General features: G+C 37.7%; 1 protein-coding gene across 1 annotated transcript in view; it reads right to left on the bottom strand.

Moving 5' to 3' along the window:
- NDUFAF2 (NADH:ubiquinone oxidoreductase complex assembly factor 2) overlaps positions 1–20,825 on the bottom strand; it is a 196,070-nt gene that overhangs the window by 71,139 nt on the left and 104,106 nt on the right. The window contains exon 4 of the mRNA XM_055086889.1: positions 6,319–6,408. Coding sequence (XP_054942864.1) covers positions 6,319–6,408 — 90 coding nt within the window. The remainder of the gene's footprint in view (positions 1–6,318; positions 6,409–20,825) is intronic.

The following is a 20,825-nucleotide window of genomic DNA, read 5'->3' as shown; positions in this document are numbered from 1 at the left end:
TTGGTGTGCCATTCCATGTCTTTCTTTTTAAAATGGACTATTTTCAGCAAATCAGCAAAGTCCCCAAAATGTCTCTTCCTTATGTAGTTTCAATTTTAAATGCATTCATTCACCAAATATTGATTTAGCTTGCACTTATTTTATGTTAAGTGTTGAACCAGGCCCTAAGAATACAAGGATGAGCAAGGTAAAGACTCTACACTAGAGAATCTTCAAGTCCAGGTAGAGGAGGTAGATAAGTAAACAGGGAATACTCTATAGTGTGTTGTATTATGCTGCAGAGAGGCATCAAGTGAGATGAAAAACAAAAACAGGAACATCCTACTAAGTACTAGGAGGTGAGAGGTAGGGTCAGAAAGATGTCCAAAGGAATCCGTGTCTACCCTAATACTTGAAAGATAAGTAGGAATTAGCCTGGTCATTATGGAGTAGGCAAATACAATATAATATTAAGAGTAAAGACTCTGGAGACAGATAATTTGGGTTCTTGGCTATAGCTGCTGCTTGTATTTAGGGAGTTATTTAATCTCTCTGTGCTGCATTTGGAGGAATCAAGAGAGAATTTATACAAGTTATTACCACTACATGATCTACCTGCATCTATTACTATATACTCTACTTTTCTGCTATTACTCCTGATGAACTTTCCATGCTCTTGTCAAAGGCCAATTCTTCGGGCTTCCCTGGTGGCTCAGCGGTTGAGAGTCTGCCTGCCGATGCAGGGGACACGGGTTCGTGCCCCGGTCCGGGAAGATCCCACATGCTGCGGAGCGGCTAGGCCCGTGAGCCATGGCCACTGAGCCTGCGCGTCCAGAGCCTGTGCTCCGCAACGGGGGAGGCCACAACAGTGAGAGGCCCGCGTACCAAGAAAAAAAAAAAAAAAAAAAAAAAAAAAAGCCAATTCTTCCACAAGTGTACTAGATCCTGTCCCATCTTGCTTTCTCAAGGTCTTTCTCCTGCATCATTAATGCTTCCTTTTTGACTGAAACTTTCTCATCACTATTACAAAATTTGGTTACTTCTACTATCTTTAAAACAAAACATAATAAAATTCCTCTCGACTCCACTTTCCCATGCAGGTACTGCCTCAACACTCTCCTTTCTTTTACAGATAAACTCCTCATAAGCATTATCTACACTTATTCTCTCCAAATTCTCTCTTGCTATTCTTTTTTTTTTTAAATCAGGCTTTTGTTCCTAACACTCTGCAGAACTATTTTTGTAAGGATCGGTGACTTCCTGTTCTTAAAGCAAAGAATTAATTCTTCGTCCTTATTTGACACGGTTGATCACTTCCTTCCTCCTTGACACTTTTTCTTTTTTCTCCCACTTTTCTGGCTGCTCCTTTTTTGTCTTCATTGTCTCTAAACCCTGTTATAGCCTAGGGGTCAGTCTTGGAACTTCTCATTTTCTTTCTTTTTTTTCTTTATAATTATTTTCTTTTTTTTTTTACTGGAGTGTAGCTGATTTACAATGTTGTGTTAGTTTCAGGTGTACAGCAAAGTGAATCAGTTATACATATACATATATCCATTATTTTATAGATTCTTTTCTCAATAGGTTATTACAGAATATTGAGTAGAGTTCTCTATGCTATACAGTAGGTCCTTGTTGGTTATCTATTTTATATACAGTAGTGTGTATATGTTAATCCCAAACTCCTAATTTATCCCTCCCCCCTCCCCTTTCACCTTTGGTAACCATAAATTTGTTTTTTACATCTGTGACACTACTTCTGTTTTGTAAATAAGTTCATTTGTACCATTTTTTTAGATTCCACATATAAGCGATATCATATGATATTTGTCTTTCTCTGACTTACTTCACTTAGTATCATAATCTCTAGGTCTATCCATGTTGCTGCAAATGGCATTATTTCATTCTTTTTTATGGCTGAGTAATATTCCATTGTATATATGTACCACATCTTCTTTATCCATTTCTCTGTTGTTGGACACTTAGGATGCTTCCATGTCTTGGCTATTGTAAAGTGTGCTGCAATGAACATTGGGGTACATGTATATTTTGAATTATGGCTTTCTCCAGATATATGCCCAAGAGTGGGACTGCTGGATCATATGGTATGAACTTCTCATTTTCTATTTACACACATTCCCTGATCTCATCCTGTCTCCTGGCTTTTCAATACCATTTATTTGCTGTCAACTTCCACATTTTATCTCCAGCCCAAATTTTTCCACCAAATTCTTAGCTTATATACAACTTAATACCTCTACTTGGATATCTAATAGGTATCTCAAACTTGATTTTCAAACTTGAACTCATTTTCCCCCCAGATGTGCTCCTTCCAGTCTTGCCCCTCTCAGTCAATGGCAACTGCACTTTTCCAGGTGAGGCCCAGAAGTTTAACAGTCATCACTGACTGCTCTCTTTCTCTCACATTGCACATCCAATCTGTCAGCAAATCTCATTGGCTCTACTTTTACAAGAGATCCGGAATGCAACTACTTCTTTCCACTCCCACTGTTACTCTGGTCCAAGCCACAATTAGCCCTTGCCTGAGTTATTACAAGAGCATATTGTCTCCAAGTTTTCTTTATGCCCCCCCTCAGTCTCTTTGCAATGCAGCAGCCATACTGATCCTGTTAAATATAATTCAGAGCATACAACTACTCTTTTCAAAACCTTCCAGCGGTTTCCAATCTCAGAGTAAAAGCCAGAGTCCTTACAATGGCCTATAAGGCCTACAAGATTGAGCATCCTGTTACTTTTCTAACCTCATCTATTACTTTCCCTCTGGCTCTACTCTAGTCATGCTGGCTTCTGTGCTGTTCCTTAAAAACCTGAGCATGCTCCTGCTTCAGGGCTTTTGCTCTAGCTCTCCAGTAATGCTCCTCTGCTACTTATCTTCATGACCAGCTCCTTCTTCTGCCTTTATTCAAAAGTCATCTTCTCGGGGCTTCCCTGGTGGCACAGTGGTTAAGAATCCACCTGCCAATGTAGGGGACACGGGTTCGATCCCTGGTCTGGGAAGACCCCACATGCTGTGGAGCAACTAAGCCCGTGCACCACAACTACTGAGCCTGTGCTCTAGAGTCCGCGAGCCACAACTACTGAGCCTGCGCACCACAACTAATGAAGCCCATGTGCCTAGAGCCCGTGCTCCATAACAAGAGAAGCCACCACAATAAGCCCGCGCACTGCAACTAGAGAAAGCATGTGTGCAGCAACAAAGACCCAACACAGCCAAAAATAAAAATAAATAAAATAAATGAATTTATTTTAAAAAATGTCATCTTCTCAACAAGGCCATTTCTTTATACTAGTAAAAACTGTAAAACCCTCCCCAACACTTCCTATTCCCTTTATCTGCTTTATTTTCTGTGGCCATTAACATACTATATAGTTATTTATCTGATTTATTATCTTTCTTCCACCCACTCTCCCACTCCAGAATGTAAACTCCATGAATTCAGAGGTCCTCAATAGATGTTTATTAAATAAATGAATGAAAAGGGTGAACCGTTTAATACATATCGTGGCAGGAAATGCAGCCTGTGGGTACCTGTATTCTGCTACTAACAATTCACAAGTACAGTATTCCTCTGGACCTGAAAATACTTTAGATTCACTTGGGGTTGACACTATTCACTTTAAGTTTTTTTCTTTCCTTTCCTGTATACAGTGTTTTGTGTATTTATTTATATTTTATTTTACTTTTTCATAGTACGGAGTTCTTATTTTTTACATTTAATTGATATGCAACACTATAAAAATAATTTTTGTTTCAATGTTTGGTTGATACATTTGTTTTAAGGGTGTGCCCCATGGGAGGGTTATGCTGAATTATTAAGATCAGGACAGAGCCATAAAAAGCATTAGAATTTCATTCTAATTCTCTGAAAGTCTCAAACGCTTAAAAATGAGTCACTACCTATTTGTTTATTTATAACTTAATTTATTTCTATAAACATTTAAATTCTATATTACTATTGGAAAAAATGATAAAATAGGTTCATTATAAGACGGTGCAAGCATTATTTGAGAATTGCAAATGTCGCTTATAACATTGGAGAGTCTGTTAAAATTAAAAAGCTCAGGGACTTTCCCGGTGATCCAGTGGTAAAGAATCCGCCTTCCAATGCAGGGGGCATGGGTTCGATGCCTGGTAGGGGAACTAGGATCCCACAAGCTGAGGGGCAACTAAGCCTGCGTGCCACAACTACTGAGCTCATGTGCCTCAACGGGAGAGCTTGTGTGCTGCAAACTACAGAGCCCATGCCCTGGAGCCTGCGCGCCACAAATAGAGAGAAACCTGCGGGCCACAATGAAGACCCTGCGCCGCAATGAAAGATACTGAATGCCTCAACGAAGATCCCACATGCTGCAACTAACACCCAATGCAGCCAAAAAAAATAAATTAAATAAATAAATATTTTTTTAAAAAGACAGAAAGAAAGCTCAATTACTCCTGGACATTGACAGTTTATATTCTGTATTTCTTCAAAAAGTCCCTGGTATCTACCCATTTTAATGTTCTTTTCTCATAGTTCTACTATTTTCATAGCTAATAAAGAAAAATGGAAAAGATATGTCCAGGGAAATATTTACACTCACATGCTGACATAAAAATAACTCAATGCCTATAGCTATCATATGTTAGGTATAATGCTAAACCCACCAGGAAGCAAAGGGTCCACTGCTTACAGCGTGTAGCTGTATTACCCAGGCAGTTTATCTCATCTTTCTAGAACTTAGATTCCCTATCTTTTTGTGTGTGTGTGTGTGTGTGGTACTCGGGTCTCTCACTGTTGTGGCCTCTCCCGTTGCGGAGCACAGGCTCTGGACGCACAGGCTCAGCGGCCATGGCTTACGAGCCCAGCCGCTCCGCGGCATGTGGGATCTTCTCGGACCGGGGCACGAACCCGCGTACCCTGCATCGGCAGGCGGACTCTCAACCACTGTGCCACCAGGGAAGCCCTCCCTATCTATTAAATGGGTATAACTACAGTGTCTACCTCATAGGATTATTGTGATAATTAAAACAATATAATGATTGTAAAGCAATGGCATAATACCAAGTATACAGGTAAACACTTGACAAATGTTAAGTGATATATAAGATAGGTATTGGTATTTTAGTTAAGGTTCTTTTAGTTGCAAATAACAAGGGTTAACTCAAGCTAGATTTCAAGTATTTAATATATACTTACTGAGCACTTACTATGTGCCTTCGTATGCGCCAGGCACTAGGCTAAGAACTGGTAAGAAAAAAAGGGGAAATTTATAACACAGATGTGGGATGGCACTTAGAACCTGAAGGCAGACTTGCAGATGAACTTCATTCAGAAAGAAATGGAACTGGGAATTGGAAAGTTGCTGAAAACCTAGGAAATATTCTCTGCCTTGCTACATAGAGTTGACTCTTGAACAACACAGGGATTAGGGGCACTGACCCCCTCGCAGTCAAAAATCCACCTATAACTTAACAGTTGTACTTCCATATCTGCAGATTCAACCAATCACGGATCGTGTAATACCATAGTATGAACTTACTGAAAAAAAATCTGTGTATAAGTGGACCTGCTTCTAATTTGTGTTGTTCAAAACAAAAAAAAATCAAAACAAAAAACAAACACCTGTGTTGTTCGAGGGTTAACTGTTACTTCTCTTTGCAGACTGGTTTCCATTTTCTTCTTAGTAGATAAAGAAGTTTTTTTTCTGCAACAAAGTTTAGATAGTGGATTGAAGATAGGCACCCATGTGCTACCAAGGTCATATGATACTATTCCAGCCTTATGGAAAGACTGCTACTATTTTCTCTTTCTTTCCTTTTTTTACCTTAATTCCAAAGTCCTGACAGGGATCAAGTGTCCATCCTTGTCTAAACATGGGGGCAGCTAATGGGGTCACTGTAAGGTGAACAAATATTCCAAATGGCATCTACAGCAAGTATTATCCACAATTTATAAAAGAGGAAATGAAGACTGAGAGGTATGAGTTACTTTCCCACGTTCATGTGGGTAGAGTGCCAGAAACAGAATTCAAATCCTGAAGTTGTATAAGTGCAGGGCCAGCATATCAAAGTGAATGCCTTCTTCAATTCTGCATCTAAGAAGATTTGCTTGCCTCACCTTAGTCCCAGCTCTGCTAATGCTTCATAGTTCTTTTCACTATGTTCCCTTACTAAAATGTAGCACCTTCACAACTTTCAAAGAAATGCAAAGTTTAAAAAAAGTTTCATGGATTCAGATTGTAAAAGTTTTTGCAAAGAACATGAAATAATGTTATGTCCTTATTGATTTTGTGTATAAACTATTTGCCTTCCAGAAGACACTACTAAAAGCAGAAACTTACCTTCCCATTCTGTTGGGATATCCCCTACTTCATAGTCTGTTTCTCTTTTATTTGCTGATTCTACAATTCTTTTCTCTCGAATAGTTTGTCCTGTAAGACAAAAGTGATTATTACATTTTTAAATGAACCCATGACACAGTAGTTACTACACGAAATATTTTCTCTTTAGATATTACACACCTCCTCCTATGATAAGAGAATTAACAGGGAAAAGAATAGATTCTATTTAGAATTAGGTATATTAGGAAAAAGCAGTTTCTAAACTACTTCAGAAATTTTAAATTTCCTACATAGTATGCAAAATTAATTTTGGTAGAATAAGTCTAGATTCTGTGTACAGAAAAAGAGAAGCCAATTAATTTGCAGGCCAATAAAAAACATTTTAATAAACAACAGAATGTTTAACTCCTTCAAACTCTGCAGGTATATATCTTAGAGGTGCCAGTGGCTGCTGCTACTGCCTAAGGGAATCAACATTCATGGCCCCACTATGGAAAATAATATGGAGGTTCCTTAAAAAACTAAAAACAGAGTTATCATACAACCCAGCAATCCCACTCCTGGGCATATATCCAGAAAAGATGAAAACTCTAATTTGAAAAGATACATATACTACAATGTTCATAGCAGCACTATTTACAATAGCCAAATATGGAAGTAACCTAAGCGTCCATCAACAGATGAATGGATAAAGGAGATGTGGTATATATATACACTATGGAATATTACTTGGCCACAAAAAAGAATGAAATATTGCTTTTTGCAGCAACTTGGATGGACCTAGAGATTATACTAAGTGAAATAAGTCAGAAAGAGAAAGACAAATACCATATGATATCACTAATTTGTGGAATCTAAAAACTAATACAAATGAACTTATTTTCAAAACAGAAAGACTCACAGACATAGAAAACAAACTTATGGTTACCAAAGGGGAAAGGGAGGAAAAGGAAGGATTAATTAGGAATATGGGATTAATAGGTACAAACTACTATACATAAAATAGATAAGCAACAAGAATTTACAGTATAGCACAGGGAACTATATTCAATATCTTATGATAAGCTATAATGGAAAACAATCTGAAAAGTATATATATATATACATATATATATATAAAAGTGAAACACTTTTCTGTACACCTGAAACTAACACAATATTGTAAAACAACTATATATCAATTAGAAAAAAAAGCCTTGATTATATCCTTTCAAAGCAGCAGCAGCTTTGTCAAAAAATGGTGATTTCAAAACATATTACTTTGTCATTGAAACTTTGATCCTGAGGAAACCAGGTAAGTTTCTACTTCCCAACAGTTAACAAATGTGCCTGCCCTACTCCAGGGAATGCAGGCTAAAACAGAGAAGATATTGGTAGGTAATGATGAGAGGAGAAGTATGGCTTAACAATGGTCAGACCAGTCAGGGAGAGAAATCTGGGCCTTGCAAAATACCACTTTCTCTTCCCACTCCTAGGCCAACCTTACACTATGCCAAATAGACTGGGTCACATAATTCAAGAAACTGACTTTGTTGCCTGCAAATCTTTCTCCTAAACTACCTGAAATTCTACATTAAAAAATTCCTTCGGGACTTCCCTGGCAGTCCAGTGATTAAGACTCTGTGCTCCCAATGCAGGGGGCATGGGTTCCATCCCTGGTCGTGGAACTAAGATCCCGCATGCCGCAAGGAAGGTGCAGCTAAAAAAATCCTTCAATTGCAGACAAGGAAATTTCTAGGAGTGACTGTGCAGGAGAAAGGGAGCCACAAAAGGGTAGCCTAAGAATACTGAGTGGCTAGTTTTATTTCCTTAGCCTTAGTAATAGTAAGTGAAAGGCTAGGATTTCCTAGACAAGCCATTAATGGCTAATAACTCTGAGATGAGCTCAGGGAATCTCTGCATTTTATTATGGACTCATTTAACTGGGCTGATTTAATCCTAATACAGAGGTTCTCCAAGTTTTATAAAGAGGAGTTACCTTTTGCTTATCTTATCCAATAAATACACAGTAGGACAAGGGATTAGTAGTAAAGTCCCCAGGTTGTAGGGACAAGAATTAGGGTAAAAGGAGCCTCTAACAATGACAGCTGCATTACTCTCATAGCAGAGGCTCAACATATATACATATATTTTTACTAAAATGCTATTTATATCCACATATATAAACACATCATAATAACAAGTTACCATAAATTTAGCATAGACTAAATTTACTAAAGTATGTTTACATGACAATTTTCAAAATGTTTGAAAGAGTCAAAATATCTGTGTCTTCATATATTCCTTATCTAAATACCAGGATGTAAGTATATCTTTTTAGCAATAACAAGTACAGAAAAGAAAATTATCGTCTAAAATACGAAATGCTAACAGATGGCCTTCTGAAAGTACATGTGTGTTCTATAAGCTTTTAAGTGTATGTCAATGCAATTTAGTGCATAGGGAGAGAACAGAGAGGTCTACCATTTCCAGCAGCACCACTAAATGCATATATAAGTAAGTATATCTATATGTCTATGACATAAAAATTAACTTTTTATTCCTACCTTCAAGTTTATAAACTTCATTTAAGGTATCCTAAGAGTTTTAAGAATCAAAATTCATACCTATTTGTGTGTATATGGAAAGACAGGAAGAGTAATTCATGAGTTAGTCACAGATAATTGCTGAAAAAAAACCTTTGTTTACAAACAGATGACATCAAACGTTTATGAAATGCATGTACACATCTTCAGCAATATAAAATAAGGCCATTAATTTATTGAATAAACTCTTGGTAATCAGATATGGGCTTTTCCCTCCAAATAAATTGTTTTAAGACTACTCCACTCTGTACAATTTTTATGAATTGGGAATAAAACTTATGCCTCCCACTGAGTAAGAAATTATGCACAAATTGTACACTTGCTCATTCTAATATGCTTTCATACAAGAGTTGTAAAGACAATCCTACTTCTCATCCTATGTACATAGGATTTTATGTTAGGTTTGTTAGGATCTTATGTTAGGTTTGAAAGAAGAGGGCAGAGATCTTAGAAGTAGGAAGGGAGTGGTACTTGTCTGAGTATATACTTCTCAATAAGTTTGAAAGCATGCTAATGTTCTGTATATTCAAAAAATTAAATCAACATGGATGTGAAAGGGGAAAAAAAAGGAAATGAAAGCAAACTGAAACAAATAAACCCAACTTTATTTCAGACTAATAACATAACCACACTGAATGGGGAAATAAAAGAAAGTGGTATGTGCCTATGTACCCTAAGGTTCAGGAAGGAAAAGAACTGCAAACACATCCTGAACTATTTGTAGCATGTTTGTTTTCTGTAGTGGTATGGGCGAGGCAATTCTGAAACTACTCTAGATATATGATTCAGCAAATGAGTAAATGTGTTAATGTTATTGGGAGCAGGGTTCTCATTGTGGAAGGACATACAGATATGTTATGGGGAAAGGTAAAAAAGTACAGGGGGGGCTTCCCTGGTGGCGCAGTGGTTGAGAGTCCGCCTGCTGATGCAGGGGACGCGGGTTCGTGCCCCGCGGGGTCCGGGAGGATCCCGCGTGCCGCAGGGCGGCTGGGCCCGTGAGCCATGGCCGCTGAACCTGCGCATCCGGAGCCTGTGCTCCGCAACGGGAGAGGCCACAACAGTGAGAGGCCCGCGTACCGCAAAAGAAAGAAAAAAAAAAAGTACAGGGGTCAGATTGAAACTGGAGATATCAGTTACTTATGATAAATAAGATAGATAAGTATTTATACACAGATATATGTATTTCCATGTATACATATGTATATATTTTCCTGGTTCTATTTGCAGAAAGAGCCTAGAAGCAAAGACCCTAATAGCAATAACGACCCCTAGAGCCCAAATCTTGGCCTCTATGCCATTATCCACCAAAAGAAACCAGGATTCCTCAGGAAAATGGCTGATTCCAGGCCTAAGGCAGGGTGGGTTCAAGATGAGCCTGGAGCATCTTGCTATGTCAGAAAACAAGCGTTCTCAAAAAAAAAAAGAAAGAAAAAACCAATGATAATAATGATAATAGGGGCCTATCACAAGGACTTAAGGGCCAGCTTAGCTGACACTGGCTAAATCTGGGATAACCTGAGCACCAAAATAATCCAGGAATTATAGACAAGCAATTGTCAAAGTGTGATAGGGAAGTCTGAGGGGGTACTTATGACTCTTTTAAGGTGTCTGTGAGGCCAAACCTATTTTAATAATACTAAGATGTTATTTGTCTCTTTCACTTTGATTTTTTCATGAATGTACAGTGGAGTTTTCCAGAGGCTACATGATATGTGATATAGTAACATACTGAATGAGGAAACAGATATGAAAAATCTAGCTGTCTTTTATTAAGCCACACATTAGGGGATCTGTAAAACAAAGCAATGCTACTCTTTTCTCTAAATGTTTCTGTTTTGGAAAGTATAGTTACTTCTGATCAAAAATATATTCTTTCTGTAAGCATTTATTACATTTATTAGGGTTATTTTTAATGAATTAAACACTTTTAAAATTCTGTTTCAGTTTCAATATTATAAATATTAATATATATCTCATAAACAAAGCTTTTTCAATAATCGTGAAGAGTTTAAAAGGATCCTGAGACCAAAATGCTTAAGAACTATATACCACTGGAAAAAAAAAAAAAAAAAGGAACCCATAAAGGCAAACTACTAAAGATATAGATAAATAGATGGATAAATAAATAAATAGAGATAAAGGAGCTGCTGCTTACCACAGTGCTAAAGAGTAAATGTGCAGCAAGTGCCAGAGTTGGAAAATCATCATTTTGTAACCATCTTGATAAAGAATGGTTCTTGCAAGAATTATTAATGGCAGGAGATTTTGTCTTTTGTTTTTTATTTAGAAATAATTTTCCTTTCCTCTACCTACAGTGTGTTCTTACACATTAGAAAGCTGAACAAGACTTACACATTAAAAGGATGGCTGGGTTAGAAATTTATAAAATTTCTAATTTGGTACCTCAAATACTGCCTTCCTAGGGTCTTAGTGATCCTACTGATGAGTAAGACCCTTGACAGGTACCAGTCTGAGGCAGGTGACACCAATGGTCCAGAAGAATGAAACAGCAGACTTAGACATCTCTCCTTCCCTGGGCCACTGCTCCTTCCTTAATCCATCCACACAGGCCAGGGAAAATATTTAAGCAGGATTTAATCTTTAAATTTTGAAGCATCAGAACTCACAAGATATCTATTATAGTAGAAAAGGAATTTTCTTCCATCAGTACCAAATCAAAGGTGAAGGCCTATATTGGTTGTGACCCACTAGCACGTGTGATCTTGGTGAGGGTTTTCAACCAGCTGTCTACTTCCAGCCCAATATTTCCCACTGGTGGGGCACTGCGAGGAGAGATGAATGGAATTCAGAGGTGACTTTGGGGTAGAAAGAGAGATTGGGCTGAGTAAAGTGACACATCTCTGAGATAGCTATCCCCCTGAAAACAAGCAAGATTCAGGCCTTTGATGCCTGACAGGAGCCCCTGGCTTGGAGGAATGGTAATGAAGTAGGTAGGATGGCCAAGGTAAGACCCTTTCTGTCTGACTGATGTCTGGCCCTTTACCCCAGTGGCAGTGATCAGTGCAAACCAGGTGATAATTCTAAATCAGTTTGTGTGGTGATGTATAAAAGGCTGACTTTTGCATACAAAAGGAGGCTTAGAAGTGTCAACGCATAATATATGAAAGCAAGGGCTATTGAAAGTCAAGACCCATACTACATATGTTAGATTTGGGGACTTTAAACCTTGTTATTCTGAACCCTTGTAAATTTTTTTAAAAAACATCAATTAAGAGTACTAAAATAAGAATCCTTACACTGAAAGTCATTTTCCCATATGACTTAAAGCATAATTTGACTGAAGTTACTCAGACGTAGCATTTTTTTAATTAAGAACCTGCTATGTACCAGGCAAAGTTTAGGTGCCTTTCATATGTTATCTCTTATCTTTAAAACAATCTTTTAGAGATGAGGAAAAAGAGGCATCAGGTGATGAGATTATCCAAATATACATGGCTAATTAAAGTAGTATAGCCAGTATTTGTCCCTAAGCATTTTTCTGACTCCCAACAGTACGCATTTTCCATTTAAGATTTTAAAATTAGCATTTACAAAGTTTGCACATGGTATCATTACAGATATCCAATTAAAAACTAACATTTTATTCATAACTATCATAAGCTATTATTTTCCCATAGTGATCAAATGAGGCATTCCTACTTGAAAATGTGATGAGTCTATAATTTGACATATTCTACATATATTTATGTGAGCATGGAAGACTGTCTCAGCAGGTAATACTTTTTTAAAAGCAATAAAAGAGAACTTCCAGATAAGCTTTCAGAATTTTTAAGACTGCCAGCTAGTTCAATGGACTACCTAAAATCTTATTAGCTTTCCCATTCTTACAGTTTTCCCATAAGGAATCTCAGCTTCTTCTATCTTAGAAAATCCAAAATTATATAAAACACTTGGTTATTCTAAAATGCTTTATATAGTATGGTTTAACTTTTCAGGACCCAAAAGCTGAAAGGTCTTAAACTATACCCAGAAAAACAGCAGAAAAATCCCAAGGGACCTATTTCCTGTATTAGTGTAGACATTTTGTGGCAAGTTTATAGCACACCAATATTCTTTTGTTTAAATCTGACTTCATCAATTTTTCAAAAGCCATAAATAAAATTTAGGTCTGAAAGTACATAGGAAGAATATCACAATTTAAGAAAAAAGATGAATCTAATGCAAATTGTATCTGTGCTTTCCACATGGACAATAAACTCTTATTTACTATTTATTTTTTTAAGAGTTCCATAGTAATATTATAAGCAAACAAAAATTTAAAGTTCCAAAATTTCATTCAACCAAAAAATATATATTAAAAGAGTCTATTACAATAATCTAGAAAGATTCAAAGTCAGAAATTAAATAGGTTTTCTGATTTCTGATTCTAGTCCCAAATCAAGCACATAAGTCTTAGAAATGTCTAGTATTTTACTTCATTTACTGCCTTTCCATTACTGTGGAAATCAAACACTGAAAATTATTATGTTTTTAAAAATAAAAACACTTAAATGTTATGTAAAAAATCATTTATTTTCTAAACTGCAAGGAATTGTTGATTCTCAGAAAAAGTGCAGCTGTATTACACTTGCCCCTCACCCCCCCAAAGAGGTAATCATTAAAAAGAAAAATTCAAATGATGGAGTCATACTATTTAGTCCATGTAACAATGTGTTCACTTTGAAGAGCTGAAAGAGAAGCAGCCATTTCAGGTTTTGATTGATGTGTAGGAAATCAGTATCTTGAAAGTACTTTATTCATCTAATACATTCTACAGTTCTTTGTAAAGCTAAATTATCTTCAATGTATGAAGTATATTTATATTGAGAATTTGAGCATTTAAGAAAATAACACAAAAAACTAACATTAGGTGATTCTGCTGTGACTACATCTGAATCATGACAGATGAGTTAAACGTCTTAAATACACATAAAAAAGGAAGGAAAATAAAGGGGGGGGTAAAAAATTTTTGTAGCCAAATTAAATAGGCTTTAAGCTATCATCATATGGAAATTCCAGGTTTTAAAAAGACTATCTTATAATGAGGAAATTTATGACTGACTGGAAAAAAATTTTCATTTTATAGTGAAAGTTGCTAACTAAACCAAGCAAATTCCAATATGGTACACCCTTAATAAAAAAAGGAAGAGTATTTTCTCCTCTCAAAATTAGCAAACACTCACAGTGTGGTATAAACCAATATAATCAAGTATTTGATTTCCACTTTGAGAATCCAACTTGAACACTTGGGGCTGTCAACAGAGAGGTAAAGAGAGAAACTGAAGGAATTAATTTTTAAAAGTGGCAAATATTATAAGAATTTAGAGAATTATAAAATTATGCCACTTGTAAAGCTTGGGCCTAGCCCATACTTTATTTTCACATTTGAAATGTATATGATATGGATGATTATTTGATTGATTTCTAGATCCAGTTTCACAGAAATCAAATGGTACTTGGTCATCTATCAAAGATCTTAAAAGCAGGGGCTTTCCTGGTGGCACAGTGGTTGAGAGTCTGCCTGCCAATGCAGGGGACATGGGTTCGAGCCCTGGTCTGGGAAGATCCCACATGCCGTGGAGCAACTAGGCCCGTGAGCCACAACTACTGAGCCTGCGCATCTGGAGCCTGCGCTCCGCAACAAGAGAGGCCACGACAGTGAGAGGCCCGTGCACCGCGAGGAAGAGTGGCCCCCGCTCGCCGCAACTAGAGAAAGCCCACGCACAGAAACGAAGACCCAAAACAGCCAAAAAATAAATAAATAAATAATAAAATTAAAAGAAGAAAAAAAGAGTAGCCCCCGCTCTCCGCAACTAGAAAAAGCCCACGTGCAGCAATGAAGACACAATGCAGCCAAAAATAAATAATTAAATAAAATAAATTTTTAAGAAAAGATCTTAAAAGCATCAAGGACTGCACTGTTAGCTACCATTACTAACTCATAGAATACATGACAGTTTTAAATATGGATAATTTAATGAAAATAAATAAAGTACATTTTGTGATATATTAGTCTTAATTTTAAAATATACATATTTATTTATTAGTCCGTGAAATTACTAATACCCTTCATTAATCTATTTAATTTGGTTACCATCAGGCACTACTTACTAATGAACAGAAATCTATTCTGATATAGAAAGAGACCACATAATCATTTAATAAAACCTGATATTCATCAGCTTAACAGGAACTGTACTAGCATTTGTGAACCAGATTTCTGTGTATAAAAATTAGGCTTGGGCTTCCCTGGTGGCGCAGTGGTTGGGAGTCCGCCTGCCGATGCAGGGGGCGCAGGTTCGTGCCCCGGTCCGGGATGATCCCACGTGCCGCGGAGCGGCTGGGCCCGTGAGCCATGGCCGCTGAGCTTGCGCGTCCGGAGCCTGTGCTCCGCTGCGGGAGAGGCCACAGCAGTGAGAGGCCCGCATACCACAAAAAAAAAAAAAAAAAAAAAAAAAATTAGGCTCAGTTGGTAAGAGGCAAAGGTGTCAATAATTTTCAAACTCTCGTCTCTAAAAATACCTTCTTTAATAGAATTTATGAAACTGTTCAAAGCAGAGCTTCTCTGGTTGAGGCAGGCAGGCGTCCAAAGTACAACCTACCTTTTCTTTCCTCCCCTTCCCTGGAGGCAACTTCCTCACACTGTTAGAGCCCTAAGGAGTGCTGTGAAAATCACTGATTCAGACCAAGTACTGCACTTCTGAAATTGCGAAATCCATCCATAAACATATATTGGTTCTCTAAACAAAATCAAGATCTTGTGAATAGCAGAAAGACCATCATACTGCTTCTCCCCCTACCATATCTTTCACATAATTAATCGTGCAATCTGTCACAAACTCCTGAGTAATCAGGTGTAAGACAATATAGGATTTTTCCTGCAGTTCCATACCCCAAGGTGATATAGGTCTACTTCAGTTGTGGAGCTATGATTTAAAGCTAGAACCTGACTTAAGGCTTGCTTGCAGTGTTTAGACAGGATTAAGTTCAGTAAGAAATCATTCTCTCACTTTGGAGCAAGAAGTCCTTAGGAAGAGACAGAGGAGTCTGAAAACCAACTCTTCAATTCACAGGTCCTCAAGGAAGCACATCTCCACTGGAGAAGCATTCTCAATACTTCCTTCAGTCCCTTAGACCTGGAGGCCCCTGTGAAGGGGAAGAGATTGCAGTAGTCTGAGGCCAATCACAAGCAGTGAAAGGAAAGACAGGAAAGAAAATTCCAGCATGAGCAACTTATTTATAGTACCCCATTATTTCAGTCATTAGTTTAAACTTTCTCTATGACAAAACTTTACCTTGGCTAATAACTTATAAAATTAGATGACATAGGGATTCCCTGGTGGCGCAGTGGTTAAGAATCCGCCTGACAATGCAGGGGACACGGGTTCAAGCCCTGGTCTGGGAAGATCCCACATTCCACATGCCACGGAGCAACTAAGCCCGTGCTCCACAACTAATGAACCTGCGCTCTAGAGCCTGTGAGTCACAACTACTGAGCCTGTGTGCTGCAACTACTGAAGCCCGCGCACCTAGAGCCCGTGCTCCGCAACAAGAGAAGCCACCGCAACGAGAAGCCCGCGCACCGCAACGAAGAGTAGCCCCTGCTCGCCACAACTAGAGAAAGCCCGCGCACAGCAACGAAGACCCAATGCAGCCAAAAATAAAGTAAATAAATAAATAAATTTATTTAAAAAAATTAGATGACATAAATTTTACCTTCATTCTCTACTCCAGATTCACTAGTAGAAAGAGACGCTAATAAACTGTGATTTCACCAAAAGGAAGGCTGTTAGGAGCATGAAAAGGTAAGGAGCATGACATTTTGCTTGTCAGGGTTGCAATAAGGACCATTCATTCTGCTATTTTTACCTACTTATTCCTTATTTTCCACTGATATTAAAGAAGATAAAAACAAGTTACAAATAGTGAAGATTTGCGAAATGGTAATATTACTTTAAGATGGGTATCTCCAAAATTACTGTGTACATAAAAGTGGGGACTGCCTCTATTCAAGAGTATACTGGTAATGCATGTCAGGATATTACCTACAAAAGAATCAAATAATTGGACTTAAAAATTCTGTTTTAGGGCTTCCCTGGTGGCGCAGCGGTTGCGCGTCCGCCTGCCGATGCAGGGGAACCGGGTTCGCGCCCCGGTCTGGGAGGATCCCACATGCCGCGGAGCGGTTGGGCCCGTGAGCCATGGCAGCTGAGCCTGCGCGTCCGGAGCCTGTCCTCCACAATGGGAGAGGCCACAGCAGAGGGAGGCCCGCATACCACAAAAAAAAAAAAAAAAAAAAAAAAAAAAATTCTGTTTTAGTAGTAATAAATGATAAAGCTTAATATTTTTTCCTACTCTTTGCTACTTCTTTTTAAGTTTCCAGCATCTAGAGAGCATATAATTTAGTCTAATTTAGCAACTATCAATAACATTTTGTTAATGCGGTTTTATTCATCAGTATTATCTGACTCATTTAGAAGATGAGCAGAATCATATTTATTTAGCACCATTTATATGTATGGTACTGAGTTGACACATACTTCCCACATCCTCCTTTTGCTTTGGGCCTAGAGCAACTTAACTGTTGTATGACAATAGCACCACCTATTGGCTGGCAAAGGGATTGGAATAATCCAAAATACCACCTGCTTCCTTGCCCTTCAGAAAGACTAATGCATAATTTGGGCTCTTCTTTTCTTCGTTTATTATTAAACCCACTTGAAAAAAATTTCAGCTGAGTTAAACCCACTTGAAAAAAAATATTTTCTCATATATATCGTCTCTTTTCTTCTCCTTCATCTCTCCTGTTAAAAACCTGTAGAATTATTGCATCTCTCTTGATTCCATTGCTAACCAAAGTGTTTTTGTTAACATAAAGCAATTCAGATAAACAGAGGATTAAAAGGGTTTTATGAATTATTCTGGAAAATTAAATGTCATTTATAACACAATTACTATTGAAAAATGTATTGAATTTAAGCAAGCTGCTTATGTGGAACTTTGGAATTCAAGTAATTTGTAGGTTGGGAACTTGCTATTATACAAAAACATAAAAAAGCGTTAAGACTCTCACTGTGGTTTCCAAGGCAAATAAAGGAACAGAATTCTGATACAAAGCAATATTGGATACACCTTTCCCCCTTTTCAGAGCTGATGAACATCTGCCTTGTCCTGTGGAATTTGAATATTGCACTACACACAGTGGAACACTCAAAAATGATGAGATGTATTGCTATTTTGCAGTGGCTCATTAAAGGTACACCAATGACATAGGAGAGAACATTAGATCCCATTATTTTAACTTTATCTCTACGATGAAAATTACCAGAATTACATCTATAACCCTAACCACTTAATGAGCTCCAATCATGAACTTGGATGTCCTTACACTTCTGTTACGTAGAGTTCTATATCTTTCTGTAATACATCCTTAGTATCTAGCCCTTGAGGTTGTCCTATCTTCATGGTAAGCCCTATAAGTTCTCATCTGTGGGAATTTTGCGCTGAAGCAGAGAAACATGTAAGATACCCCAAGCTAACTGATCAATATGAACTCATTTTTATTGCCAGTACTAATCAAATAGCAAAGGGTTTTGTCCCTTGGCCTTTTCCCTGTATCTCAGTTCTAGAAACTGCTCCTGAAATCCTGATTTGGGCCCATTTGTTACAGGCAGGGAAAGGCTGCTTCTTTCTGCCCCATATACATTGTAACCATAACTGCTCTCACCTGTCTGGACAGAGCCTATTCTTGGTGGAAAGACAGACCCTACTCCCTTACACTGATTCCATGGTCTACTGAGACGTGTTTATGGCCTAATGCTGATGTCAACTGCCCAGGTTGCCAAGACCTCCTTTTGTCTTGCAAATCACCTGTCCAGGACTCTTTTATTGGCTCCCCAGGACTTGGAAACCTATGGTCTGGCCTGTTTAATCAGTAGTTATGACATCCACCTCTCCTGAGCCTCAACTGCTTTTCCTTTTAAATCTCTCAAATCTTTTGATAGTACTATTATTTTACTCACTTCTTAATTCAAAAACTTCAGTTGTTTTTACAAGATGAATATACTTAACATTACATTTTTATGGTTAAATTGGTCAGTATTGTGTTTTTTATCACAAAAATTTTTTCAATTTTTAAAATTTTAAACAACTTCAATTGATTTTACTACTGCTTCCCTTCCCAACAATGCAAACTTTCAATGAAATACATATACACATATTAATCTTCCTCTAATTTATTCTTTTAATCTCATTATTACACCACCACCCTCACCCAGGCCCTTCTTGTTTCATGCCTATATTAATAGAAAAACCTCTCTAACCATACTATATTGATGTCTATTCTTTATTATTCAGAAATCCTTTCTTTAGGAAACCATTCATTATTCCATTCCTTTTGATCCTGCTCTGTCCACTGAGTTTGGGTGGGGCTATCACCCCTCCATCTACAAGTAGGAATGTAAACTAAGTCTGGCCACAGTATTACATCCTTTTAGCCACAAAAAATATGTCAGGGATGGGCACATGACTCCAGCTGGGCCAATCAGCATGTTCCTAGAACTTTTGCTGGAGCTTCCAAGAAAGACTCTCAACCTCTGTGATCATGAGCTATAAAGACCATACAGACCTGGAACTGCTGAGGCCAGCTACACTACATTGTGGAGAAAACCTACCTATGAATGAAGCCAATTGGGAGGAAGGTAGAGTCATGTGATAGACAGAACACACCCTGATGACTGAAGCTATTTTTATTTTTATAAAATCAAAAATTAGTCATACTCCTCCAAAATAGTTGTACAGACGATTGATCTCATAGCCATTGTGAAGTTCCGACTGGAAGGTTGTCCCCTTTTGAATCAGCTGCTACAAAGCTCAGAGTTGCAAGCCTGTGTGCCACAACTACTGAAGCCCATGTGCCTAGGGCCCGCGCTCCACAATAAGAGAAGCCACCGCAATGAGAAGCCCACGCACTGCAACAAAGAGTAACCCCCACTCGCCACAACTAGAGAAAGCCCGCTCAGCAACGAAGACCCAGTGCAGCCAAAAATAAATAAATTTATATATATATTAAAAAAAGAATATGCAAACATATTTAAAAAAAAAAAAGCTCAGGGTTGCGTTTGTGGTCCACTCTTAGAAAATGTGCAGGTAATTAGAGTTTATATTAAAGACTCATATCTGGCTCTACTATTCCCTCACCCTGATTTTACTTTCTCCTTTCACTACAATTTTATGCCTCTATCTTCATCTTTGAGTCTTCAATCTCATGTCTTTTCTGGAAGAAAGAAGAGAATGATCTTATAACACAGTTTTACTGTATCACAACTCTATCACTCTTTCTATACAAAACTTTAGATCCTACTGCATGTATTTTTCTTTATATATATATATTTATTTATTTATTTATTTGGTTGAGTCAGGTCTTAGTTGCGGCAGGCAGGCTCCTTAGTTGTGGCTTATGGGCTCCTTAGTTGCGGCCCACTGGCTCCTTAGTTGTGGCATAAGAACTCTTAGTTGCGGCATGCACGTGGGATCTAGTTCCCTGACCAGGGATCGAACCCGGGCCCCCTGCATTGGGAGTGCAGAGTCGTAACCACTGTGCCATCAGGGAAGTCCCAGCATGTATTTTTCTTAAAAGCAAAAATCCAAATTCTTCACCTCATTTAAAATATATATAACTATAAATATAGTTATATATATAATAAATATTTATTTATATAAATACACACACAAAGTATATAAGTCAAACACTTTACTATATATGGGAGAAAGAAAAAGAAGGTTCAAGTTGCTCACAGTCTGGTTCAATGGTGCCAATATTTTTTCACTATAACTCACATCAGACAACCTAATGGCCTCACATTCCCAGAGGCATATCAAGACACATGGTATGTACAATTCTCAGCATGATAGCAACAACTT

This window comes from Physeter macrocephalus, chromosome 8, assembly GCF_002837175.3.
Source record: "Physeter macrocephalus isolate SW-GA chromosome 8, ASM283717v5, whole genome shotgun sequence".
Taxonomy (NCBI): domain Eukaryota; kingdom Metazoa; phylum Chordata; class Mammalia; order Artiodactyla; family Physeteridae; genus Physeter; species Physeter macrocephalus.
The sequence above is the reverse complement of the archived record's forward strand: the minus strand, read 5'-3'. Positions and strand labels throughout refer to the sequence as shown.